The 12,327-nt window shown below is 44.1% G+C and overlaps 1 protein-coding gene across 2 annotated transcripts in view; it reads left to right on the forward strand.

Moving 5' to 3' along the window:
* Window positions 1-12,327, forward strand: part of SDK2 (sidekick cell adhesion molecule 2) — a 186,203-nt gene that overhangs the window by 81,111 nt on the left and 92,765 nt on the right. For both annotated transcript variants that reach the window (XM_089685363.1, XM_089685365.1), the window contains exons 14-18: window positions 2,009-2,246; window positions 3,468-3,583; window positions 7,189-7,378; window positions 10,502-10,600; window positions 11,932-12,126. In XM_089685363.1, coding sequence (XP_089541489.1) covers window positions 2,009-2,246; window positions 3,468-3,583; window positions 7,189-7,378; window positions 10,502-10,600; window positions 11,932-12,126 — 838 coding nt within the window. The remainder of the gene's footprint in view (window positions 1-2,008; window positions 2,247-3,467; window positions 3,584-7,188; window positions 7,379-10,501; window positions 10,601-11,931; window positions 12,127-12,327) is intronic.

Genomic DNA, 12,327 nt, shown 5'->3' on the forward strand with positions numbered 1-12,327 from the left:
GTTTGCATCAGCACGACTTACTGGGAGGGTTAGAATAACTGGCGGGGTTTGGTGGTGGAGGGAGGGGGGGTAGCTTGAAGAATGTGTGCGTGGTACAAGGAAGTTTAGTATTGGGGTCGAAGGAAAGGTCAGGGTTGGTGTTAAACTTCGTGTGTGAGGTTTGCGGTTATGGAGAGGATGAGTGTTAGGGTTACAGTTAGTGTTAAGGTTTCAGGGAGGGTTAGTGTCGGGGTTATAAGGAGGGTGTTTGGGTACATGAAGAGTTAATGTTGGGGTTACAGGAAGGGAGAGTGGAAAGGTCTGATGTTGGGTAGATTAGTGTTAGGGTTACAGGGAATATTAGTGTTGGGAATAATGGACAAGCAATGTCAAGGTTACAGGGAGGGTTAGTGTTAGGGAGGATTTGTGTTCTGGTACAGGGAGAGTTATTGTTAGGGTTAGAGGGTGGGTTAAAGGGAGGTAAAAGTCCGGGTTACACGGAGGCTTAGTGTTGGAGACGCAGTGAGGGCTAGCATTTCAGGTGCAAGGATGGTTAGTGTTAGGGTTACATGGTGAGTTAATGTTAAGGATGATGGGAGGGAAATGCCAGGGTTGCATGTTAGGGTTATAGGATGGGTCAGTGTTGGGGTCACGGGGGGGGGGGTATTGTTGGGGTTTTGGGTGGAGTTATAAGGTAGGCTTGTTTTTTGTGTGAGAGAAAATGTCCGGGTTAAAGGGAGGGTTACCGGAAGGGTTAGGATTGGGTCTTTAGGGAGGGTTAAGGTTGGGTTTGTGTGGAGGGTTAGTGTTAGGTTTACAGGGAGGGTCAGTGTTGGGGTTACAGGGAGGGTTAGTGTTGGGGTTACAGGGAGGGTCAGTGTTGGGGTTACAGGGAGGGTTAGCCTTGGGGTTACAGGAAGGGTCAGTGTTGGGGTTACAGGGAGGGCTAGTGTTGGGTTTACAGGAAGGGTTAGTGTTGGGGTTACAGGGAGGGGTATTGTTGGGGTTACAGAGAGGGTTAGTGTTGGGGTTACAGGGAGGATTAGTGTTGGGGTTACAGGGAGGGTTAGTGTTGGGGTAACAGGGAGGGATAGTGTTGGGGTTACAGGAAGGGTTAGTGTTGGGGTTACAGGGAGGGTTATTGTTGGGGTTACAGAGAGGGTTAGTGTTGGGGTTACAGGGTGGGTTAGTGTTGGTTACAGGGAGGGATAGTGTTGGGGTTACAGGGAGGGTTAGTGTCGAGTTTACAGGGAGGGTTAGTGTCGGGTTTACAGGGAGGGTTAGTGTTGGGGTTACAGGGAGGGTTATTGTTGGGGTTACAGAGAGGGTTAGTGTTGGGGTTACAGGGAGGGTTAGTGTTGGGGTTACAGGGTGGGTTAGTGTTGGTTACAGAGAGGGTTAGTGTCGGGTTTACAGGGAGGGTTAGTGTTGGGATTACAGGGAGGGTTAGTGTTGGGATTACAGGGAGGGTTAGTGTTGGGGTTACAGGTAGGGTTAGTGTTGGGGTTACAGGTAGGGTTAGTGTTGGGGTTACAGGGAGGGTCAGTGTTGGGGTTACAGGGAGAGTTAGTGTTGGGGTTACAGGGAGAGTTAGTGTTGGGGTTACAAGGGGGGTTATTGTTGGGAGTTCATGTAATGGTAAGTGTTAGGGTAAAAGGGAGGGTTATTATTAGGGTCACAGGTCGGGTTAGTGTTAGAGTTAATGGAAATGTTGGGGTTACTGAGTGGGTTAGTATCAGAGATAAGGGGAGAATAAATGTCAGGGTTTTGGGGTGGGGGGGGTCATGTTTATTTTATAACATCTTACGAATTATGGAGAATAGCAGCATAATATTAGGAACACACTGAGGTTGGAAATAAACACCTACAACTTGGCAGTATAGGGGAGCACAGCCAGAAGCAGTGGTGGGGGGGTCTCAGTTCTGGGGCCCCTACATTAGGAGTCCTCACATAGCTCAGATATCACGTATATCTTCGGAGATTCCCCTTCTCCGGGTTCCCCCAATGACGTGTCTCGTATTTTCTGCAGCCGTTGCTGGAGATGGCGTACAATGGAAACCCGGAATCTGTGGGCTACAAGATCCGGTACGTGAGGTCCGATGGCAAAGGAGAGTCCTTGACGCACGTGATTCATGACCGGGTGGAGCGGGAGTACACCATCGAGAACCTGGAAGAATGGACGGAATACTCCGTACAGGTTGTAGCGTTCAACTCCATTGGGACAGGACCCTGGAGCCCCGCTGTGGTCGCCAGGACCAGGGAGTCAGGTAATGCAGCACCAACCAGATGGGGGGGGGGGGGTTACCGTTGAGTTTTTCTGCTACCAGTTATGTATTACTAAAAGGTTTTATATGCCCCCTCCCCCCCCCAGAGAGGGTCAGTGGTCTGTCCCTGAGCACAGATTGAGGGTTCAGATCAGCAGAGGCTGCCTATGAACTAAGCTTTGATGTAGAGGGGGACTCAGATATAAGAGGGGACTCCTAAGAAAGATGGACTTTGATGGGGGCCCTAATATAAGGGAGGACTCTTAGGAAACACGGACTTTGATGGGGGCCCTAATATAAGGGAGGACTCTTAGGAAACACGGACTTTGATGGGGGCCCTAATATAAGGGAGGACTCTTAGGAAACAAGGACTTTGATGGGGGCCCTAATATAAGGGAGGACTCTTAGGAAACACGGACTTTGATGGAGGCCCTAATATAAGGGAGGATCAGGTGTGGACTGACCATTCGTACACTCGGGCACTGCCCGAGGGCCCGGGGTCAGTAGGGGACCCCATGAGATGCCCCTGGTACCTTTTATAGGCTTTTTTGGGTGTGCTTTGAGTGTCGGCGAGGACACAGGGGCCCCATGATTCCTTATTGTCCGGGGGCCCCGTGAGTTGTCAGTCCGCCCCTGGGGAGGACTCTTGGGAAGCACAGACTTTGATGGGGACCCTGGTGTAAGTGATATTTTTTTGGCCCGTGAACATTTGTAGTATCTGATGTGGCCCTTGTACTGAAACGTTTGGGGCCCCTTACTCTAACTGGATGTACAAGGGGGCAGACTAGACTGAAGATGGGGCTCAGCCGACTCTGGACCTTCTCTGCCATCTCAGTGTAACCGCCTCTCATGTTTGCAGGCTCAGCCATCAGAACAATGATACATTGTAGCGCCCCCTGTGCCTCGGAGGTCTTTGCTGTTAAAAAATACAAAAACAAAAAACAACAAATGATCATATTTAGGACAAATTGGACCATCGGATTGGCCGGCGGCCTTCATTTGAGGCCCCCATAATGTGTATTATTTTTTAGTCTCTCATTGGCCGTTACAAAGCATGTAATAATGTGGGCGGTCCAGACGGCGGCCAGAAAATGGCGCTCCTTGCCCGATCCTGAGAAGGAAACAATGTCATCAATGTGTATCTGTGCGGAAACGTTCATAGAATTCAGCGCGGTGAACGCCTTCCGGCTCCCCAACTCACCGACTGATTCTCTTCCTTTCCAGTCTCCTCCTCCGGGCCCAGCAATGTCTCCGCCCTGGCCACGACATCGAGCAGCATATTGGTGCGCTGGAGCGAGATCGCCGAGTCGGAGAGGAACGGCCTCATTCTGGGGTATAAGGTGAGCGCCGCGGTGACGGGCTGTGAAGGGTTCAAGTGAACGTAAATCCTGAAAATGAACTTCTGTTCGCTCCCCTTGGCTTTGGTAACCTCTCGCCAAGTGCCATATATTCGATGCCCAGCCGCCGCACATGTGTAATCGTGGCGGAAGGAGCTTGTGTGCGGAGAGCGTGTACCGTGCACTGCCAGCACACAGATTGCTCCCCGTCAAGGCCAATCACATGATAGAGAAGCCCCCTCGTCTCTTGGGACTTAAAGCCCTACTTAAAGGACTGCCAGGAGGAGGTGTTAGGGGGTTAACTATCGTATTAAAGAAAATATATAGTGAAGCGCTCCTGAAATTCAAAATAAATATATACGTGTCAGCTGGGAGTAGCTAAGTGACGTCATTACGTTGGGCTGAATTTTGGATTCCTGCTCACTATTCCTATTTTTATAAGGACTATGTGTTCATATGCATTCACACTTAGAATACTAAAGACAATATATAGTGAAGTGCTCCTGAAATCCAAAATATATGTATACACATCAACCGGGAGTAGCTAAGTGACGCCATTACGTTAGGCTGAATCTTGGATTCCTGCTGACTATTCCTATTTTATTTAGGATTATGTATTTGTATGCATTCACACTTCAAATACTAAAGACAATATATAGTGAAGCGCTTCTGAAATCCAAAATAAATATATACGTGTCAGCTGGGAGCAGTTAAGTGACGTCATTACGTTGGGCTGAATCTTGGATTCCTGCTCAGTATTCCTATTTTTATTAGGATTTAATTTGTAAGCTCCACAAGTCGGGCCCTCCTATTACTTTTGTACTGAAATGTATTATCATTGTACTGTCTCCCTTATATTGTAAGTACTGCTCAAACTGTTGGCGTTATATAAATCCTGTATAATAATAATGTATTTGTATGCATTCACACTTAATATAGTAAAGAAAATATATAGTGAAGCGCTCCTGAAGCCCCAAATAAATATATATGTGAAAGCTGAGAGCAGCCAAGTGACGTCATTACGTTGGACTGAATCTTGGATTCCTGCTCACTATTCTTGTTTTTATAAAGATGATGTACTCATATGCATTCACATTTAAAATACTAAAGAAAATATATAGTGAAGCTCTCCTGAAGTCCAAAATAAATATATACGCTTCAGCCTGGAGCAGCTAATTGACGTCATTACGTTGGGCTGAATCTTGGATTCCTACTCACTATTCCTATTTTTATGAGGATTATGTATTCAAATGCATTCACATTTAAAATACTAAAGAAAAAATATAGTGAAGCACTCCTGAAACCCAAAATAAATATATACGCATCAGCCGGGAGCAGCTAAGTGACGTCATTACGTTGGGCTGAATCTTGGATTCCTGTTCATTATTCCGATTTTTATCAGGATTTTGTATTCGTATGCATTCACACTTAAAATACTAAAGAAAATATATAGTGAAGCACTCCTGAAACCCTCCATAAATATCAAACAAATGTGCAAATAATATCATTACATAATCCTAATAAAAATAGGAATAGTGAACAGGAATCCAAGATTCAGCCCAACGTAATGACGTCACTTAGCTGCTCCTCCACATTGTGTTGCTTTATCAAAGGTATATTATGTGCACATGTATCGTATTTATGTTGCATTATATCTGTTTCATTATTTATGCATTTATAAACGATCCACTGAATCAGCTGATGTTGCGATACAATAATTTTTATAAGGATTATGTATTCATATTAACTGCACATTTGTTTGATGTTTATTGTGGGTTTCAGGGGCACTTTACTATATATTTTCTTTAGTGATTTAAGTGTGAATACATATGAATTCATAATTCTAATAAAAATAGGGATAATGAACAGGAATCCAAGATTCAGTCCAACGTAATGACGTCACTTAGCTGCTTCCGGCTGTTGAATTGTGTCTATACCGGGCTTTCTTAAATGTATATTATGTTCACATGCATCATTTGCATTATATTTAATTATTTATGCATTTGTAAACGTCTCACTGAATCAGTTGATGTTGTGATACAGATATTTTTACTGGGATTATGTATTCATATTAATTGCACATTTGCTTGCTATTTATTGTGGGTTTCAGGAGCACTTCACTATATTTCTTCTTAAGGTATGAATGTATATGAATATGTAATCCTAATAAAAATAGGAATTGTGAGCAGGAATCCAAGATTCAGCCCAACGTAATGACGTCACTTAGCTGCCCCCGGCTGATGCATATATATTCCTTTTGGGCTTCAGGAGTGCTTCACTGTATATTTGTTTTAGTATTTTAAGTGTGAATGCATATGAATTCATAATCCTCATAAAAATAGGAATTGTGAGCAAGAATACAAGATTCAGCCCAACGTAGTGACTTCACTTAGCTGCTCCTCCACATTGCGTTGCTTTCTCAAAGGTATATTATGTGCACATGCATCATATTTTCATTGCATTATATCTGCTTCACTATTTATGCATTTATAAATGATCCACTGAATCAGCTGATGTTGTAATACATAATCCTAATAAAAATAGGAATTCTGAGCAGGAATCCAAGATTCAGCCCAACGGAATGACGTCACTTAGCTGCTCCCGCCTGACGCATATATATTAATTATGGGCTTCAGGAACTGTTCACTATTTATTTTTTTTTGTATTTTAAGTGTGAATGCATATGAATACATAATCCTTATAAAAATAGGAATTCTGAGCAGGAATCCAAGATTCAGCCCAACGTAATGACGTCACTTTTCTTAATGACATCATATTTTTTTCCCTATATATATATTTTTTTTTGTATTTTAAGTGTGAATTCATATGAATACATAATCCTAAAAAAAAATAGGAATTGTGAACAGGAATTCAAGATTCAGCCCAACATATTGACGTCACTTAGCTGCTCCCACCTGACGCATATATATTAATTTTGGGCTTCAGGAGCGCTTCACTATATATTTTCTTTAGTATTTTAAGTGTGAATGCATATGAATACATAATCCTTATAAAAATAGGAATTCTGAGCAGGAATCCAAGATTCAGCCCAACATAATGACGTCACTTTTAACTGCTCCTGGCTGACGCATATATATTCATTTTGGGCTTCAGGAGCACTTCACAAAATTTCATTTTATTATTTCGGATTAATTTAAATTTGTTACTATTGTCATTTGGAAATTCGGATACATCTGAATCTCTGAATCAGTGGTGGACTGACCATTTGGAAACTCGGGCACTGCCCGAGAGTCCGGGGTCAGTAGGGGGCCCCATGAGATGCCCCTGGTACCTTTTTCATAGGCTTTTTTGACTTTGGGCAAGGACACAGGGGCCCCATGATCCCCTATTGCCCGGGGGCCCCATGAGTTGTCAGTCCGCCCCTGCTCTGAATAACGAAAATTTCAATTTGGAACGAAACAAACCGCACATGTCCAATCAGAACTGGGGATTCTTGCCCCTGGAGTCATTGGGAGCTCATAGACTCTAGCACGGCTGTCCATTTCCAGCAGCCACATCCAACAGAAGCTTGGGTTTTGGGTGGTGTTGGCCCTCGGTAGCATCCTTTGTTTTAGGTTTCTGAAATGTGTCCACGTGTTGTCTTCCAGATTCTTTACAAAGAGAAGGACTCGGACAATCCGCCTTATTTCTGGCTGGTGGAAGGGAACGCCTCTCGCAGCGTCCAGCTGACCAATCTGGGGAAGTACGTGTTGTACGAGATCCAGGTCTTGGCCTTCACCAGGATAGGGGACGGCGTGGCCAGCACACCAGCCATTCTGGAGAGAACGTTGGATGATGGTGAGATTGTAGGACCACCGAAGGTGTGATGGGAAGCCGTATTTGATGGGAACTCTTTCTATTTTCATCGGTAGCTGTATTTTTTAGACAAGAGCAAGGCCTACGGGATCATTTTTTAAAAGTGCACGTTGAACGCCTGAAAATAAATTTGTGATCTCAACCTTTTCTCCTATCTCCAGCAAAGTGGAAAAAAAAATATCAATCATACTCTACACTTTACAAAAAATATATATATACAGAACAGGGGCTGCTCCAGGAAAGGTTAGGGAATCTTTGTGAACTGCTACAAAGCAACAATTCTTCTTGACTGAAACATTGAAAATGGAGAACTTGGAAATAACAAAAAGAAAATTATTTAAAAAATTTTTTTATCATTATTATTAAACCTGAAGCATTCCATAAAACAGTCATTAGATGAGGTCACATAGTTCAGGACATAGAACCTTCACAAGTGAAATTTGAGCTTATTCGACATTCTATTCGAGAACCTTTGCAATTAATATGGGGTTGACACCCTCCCTATGGCCATTCATATCATGTTGGCTCCCTTTGAGGTTATAACATCCTTTTGGTTTTCTGGGAAGACTTTCCACAAGATTTTGGAGGGTGGCTGTGGGAACTTGTGCCCAGTCATAGGGTCAGGTCCTGGTGTTGGATGAGAAGACCTGGCCCACACATCCGACCCCACGTTGGGCACCAAAAAAAGATAGACCTGGCTCAAAATCAGCATTCTAATTCATTCTAAAAGGTGTGCAGTGGGGTTGAGGTCAGAGCTCTTTGTAGGACACACAAGCCCCTCCTACACCAAACTGGTCAAACCATGTCTTTATCTTATCTGCTGAAAAAGGTCTTCCCTAAACTGTTACCACAAGGTTAGAACACAACTTTGTAAAATGTCTTTGTATGATGTCGTATTACCCGTACCCTTCACTGGAGGCACCTGAACTTCATCATATGGGAGCACATACTTTGATACTTTGTGCAATATAGTGTATCAGTTAGGAGTTTGAAGAACTCTATCATTATTTGTAATAGGGTCATTCAACTCCAAACCAATACACTATATTGCCCAAAGTATGTGCCTCCCATATGATGGAGTTCAGGTGCCTCCATGAAGTAGGTGACCTCAACCCCACTGAACACCTTCGGGATGAACTGGTAATAGGGTCATCCAACATGATCAAGGGCAGCTACGTATGTTGAATGAGAAGTCCTGGCTTGCATTGATGTTCCAGTTCATCCCGAAGGTGCTCAGTAGGGTTGAGGTCAGGACTCTGTGCAGGACACTCAATCAAACTGGTCAAACCATGTCTTTATCTTATCTGTTGAAAAGGGTCTTCCCTAAACTGTTACCACAAGGTTAGAACACAACTTTCTAAAATGTCTTTGTATGATGTCGTATTACCCGTACCCTTCAGTGGAGACACCTGAACTCCATCATATGGGGGGCACATACTTTGTGTCATATAGTGTATCAGTTAGGAGTTTGAAGAAATAGGTAATAGGGTCATCCAACTCCAAACCGATACACTATATGACCCAAAGTATGTGCCTCCCACATGATGAAGTTCAGGTGCCTCCAGTGAAGGGTACGGGTTGTTTTCTAACCTTGTGTTCTAACTTTGTGGTAAAAGTTTGGAGAAGACACTTTTCAGCAGATAAGATAAAGACATGGTTTGACCAGTTTGGTTGAGTGTCCTGCACCGAGTCCTAACCTCAACCCTACTGAACACCTTTCGGATGAACTGGAACATCAATGCAAGCCAGGACTTCTCATTCTACATACGTAGCTGCCCTTGATCATGTTTGAAGAACTCTATCATTATTGGTAATAGGGTCCTCCAACATGATTAAGGGCAGCTACGTATGTTGAATGAGAAGTCCTGGCTTGCATTGATGTTTCAGTTCATCCCGAAGGTGTTCAGTAGGGTTGAGGTCAGGACTCTCAACCAAACTGGTCAAACCATGTGTTTATCTTATCTGCTGAAAAGGGTCTTCTCTAAACTGTTACCACAAGGTTAGAACACAACTTTCTAAAATGTCTTTGTATGGTGCCATATTACCTGTACCCTTCAGTGGAGGCACCTGAACTCCATCATATGGGGGGCACATACTTTGTGCCATATAGTGTATCAGTTAGGAGTTGGATGACCCCATTACCAATAATGATAGAGTTCTTCAAACACGATCAAGGGTAGCTACTAATGTTGAATGAGAATTCTTTGCTTGCATTGATATTCCAGTTCATCCCAAAGGTGTTCAGTAGGGTTGAGGTCAGGATTCGGTGCATGACACTCAACCAAACTGGTCAAACCATGTCTTTATATTATCTGCTGAAAAGTGTCTTCTCCAAACTTTTACCACAAAGTTAGAACACAACCCGTACCCTTCACTGGAGGCACCTGAACTCCATCATTTGAGGGGCACATACTTTGGGCCATATAGTGTATTGGTTTGGAGTTGGATGACCCAATTACCAATAATGATAGAGTTCTTCAAACATGATCAAGGGCACCTACGTATGTAGAATGAGAAGCCCTGGCTTGCATTGATATTCCAGTTCAACCCAAAGGTGTTCAGTAGGGTTGAGGTCAGGACTCTGTGCAGGACACTCAACCGAACTGGTCAAACCATGTCTTTACAGAGCTGACCGATTCGCCCATAGCGTATGGTGAGCAGTTCAGCCCACCAAACATGACCCATTCAAGTGAATGGAGCTTCCCCACAACTTCCCTACAACTGCATGCAATGCACGTGGTTGCGATGTTGGCTTTTTAGGGGTTAAAACAAACAGTGAGGAAGGCGTCATGACGCCTTCACACCTCCTTTCCTGAAAATTGATCTACTACGGATCGCATTTCAGAAGACTCATGCACACTGATAGTCGCGTTCGTTACAAATAACATTTTACAGGGAAAATGTAACAAAGAATCAATAGAGTACAAATAATTATATGGCAGTCTCCAGCTGAAATGTGGAGCTGATATGAATATGACATGTTACGTGCGCTGGGGATGGAAATGTTTTGTCTCCTTCATTATATCAATAACAAAAAAAAAAATTGCATGTACAGTAGCAATTCTGGAAATTATCTTCATATGTCTTTTTTTTTTTTTTTTAAAGTTCCAGGGCCCCCAGTAGGAATACTCTTTCCTGAGGTGAGAACCACCTCCGTCCGCCTGATCTGGCAGCCGCCAGCCGCCCCCAATGGCATCATTCTGGGTAAGAACGGGGATTGGGGTTCTGGTCTCTAGAAATGAAGACAAATTATATCGGTGGTACTACTTATTAACCCCTCGATGTCGGGACCTTTTTTGAGTCGTTCTGGACAAAGGCTGTTATGCTGATACAATGAAATGACAAATGTGCTATGATTATAAACACGCTACAAATAAATATAGAAAACAATTGTGATCAAACAAATAATAGTCCCAATGGGAAATAAGTATCCAAATGGAAAAGTAAGCGTCCAAAACCCAAGGGAAATATTGACCACATCCAATGGGGAGCTGACAGTATCCTGGGAAGATATGAGGGGCCTCCACCAAGACAACACCATACCCACCTACTGAATAACCATGACCCTCTAATCACGGAAGGTCATGGAGCACTTTGGTACATAAATCCCATGGAGGTCTCCTCCAAGATAACTCTGGTATGTTACCCCTGGAACCGCGGATGTCTCCATATATAGAGGCTTGTATGCAATCATCCGTCCATCACACATACAAGAGAAATGAAGAGTCCAAAATGGTGTAAAACCTTTTACAAAGTGTATTCAAAATGGTAAATGCAGCATTATAAACAGACAATTCGACCAGCAGAGAAGATGGCTTCCAATACGCGATGACACAGCAGGCTCCTCCCTACGTGTTTCGTCACAACGGACGTCATATGGGTCACGTTATGCTGACACACTGGCTTTTATATTTTGGTGAGCTGGCCTGAAAATCAGGCTAATCAGGAAAGGACCGCTGTCCTTATTGGCACACTTGTTCTGGGTTAGTAAATCAGAGTATGTAAGATCAGCATGACAGCCAGGCGGCTTGCATTTTCAGAGGGATAGGATGGCAGTGGCAGCCTTTATTTATTAGAGGTACTTATATAGCGCCGTCAGTTTACGTAGCGCTTTACATATATATTGTACATTCACATCAGTCCCCGCCCCCGAGGAGCGTACAATCTGAGGTCCCTAACTCACTTTCATACATACGCATACTAGGGCCAGTTTAGACAGGAGCTGATTCCCCACCCAGCATGTCTTTGGAGTGTGGGAGGAAACCGGAGTACCCGGAGGAAACCCACGCAGGCACAGGGAGAACATGCAAACACCAGGCAGGTGGTGCTGTGGTTGGAATTCAAACCAATGACCCGAGTACTGCCAGGCGGAAGTGCTAACCACTTAGCCACTGTGCTGCCCATTTATGTCTGGAAGAGGCAGACTGTGTATGACAAAGCCACAGTTAGTCATGTGACCACTGCTAGCAAACGACAGCAGATGATTGGCTAGTGTAGTTCACTAAATTCATGTATTTTTTTTTTCCCTCCAACAGCCTATCAGATAACTCACCGGCTCAATACAACCAATGCCAACACCGCTACGGTGGATGTTCTGAACCCAAGCGTACGGCAGTATACCGCTACCGGGCTGAGGCCAGAGTCCGTCTACCTGTTCAGAATCACCGCCCAGACTCGCAAAGGATGGGGGGAGGCGGCTGAAGCGCTGGTGGTCACCACGGAGAAGCGAGGTACAAGGTTTCACTTTTTTCAAGTTGGGGTATCTGAAGCCAATCTCTTTCTATATAGAGAGAGAGCAGGGAAGGGTTAGAACTCCTAATGTTTTCGTTTTTTTTTGTGGGGGTTGCTTCCCTTCCTCTCCTGGAGACTCAACATTGGTGTGATGTGGTGCAATCCATTCTGAAAGGGATCGGGTGGTGGTGGACCCCAAA

The sequence above is a fragment of the Staurois parvus genome, unplaced genomic scaffold (assembly GCF_062004578.1).
Source record: "Staurois parvus isolate SC_StPar_1 unplaced genomic scaffold, SC_StPar_1.0 ptg000373l, whole genome shotgun sequence".
In the NCBI taxonomy this organism is placed as follows: Eukaryota; Metazoa; Chordata; class Amphibia; order Anura; family Ranidae; genus Staurois; species Staurois parvus.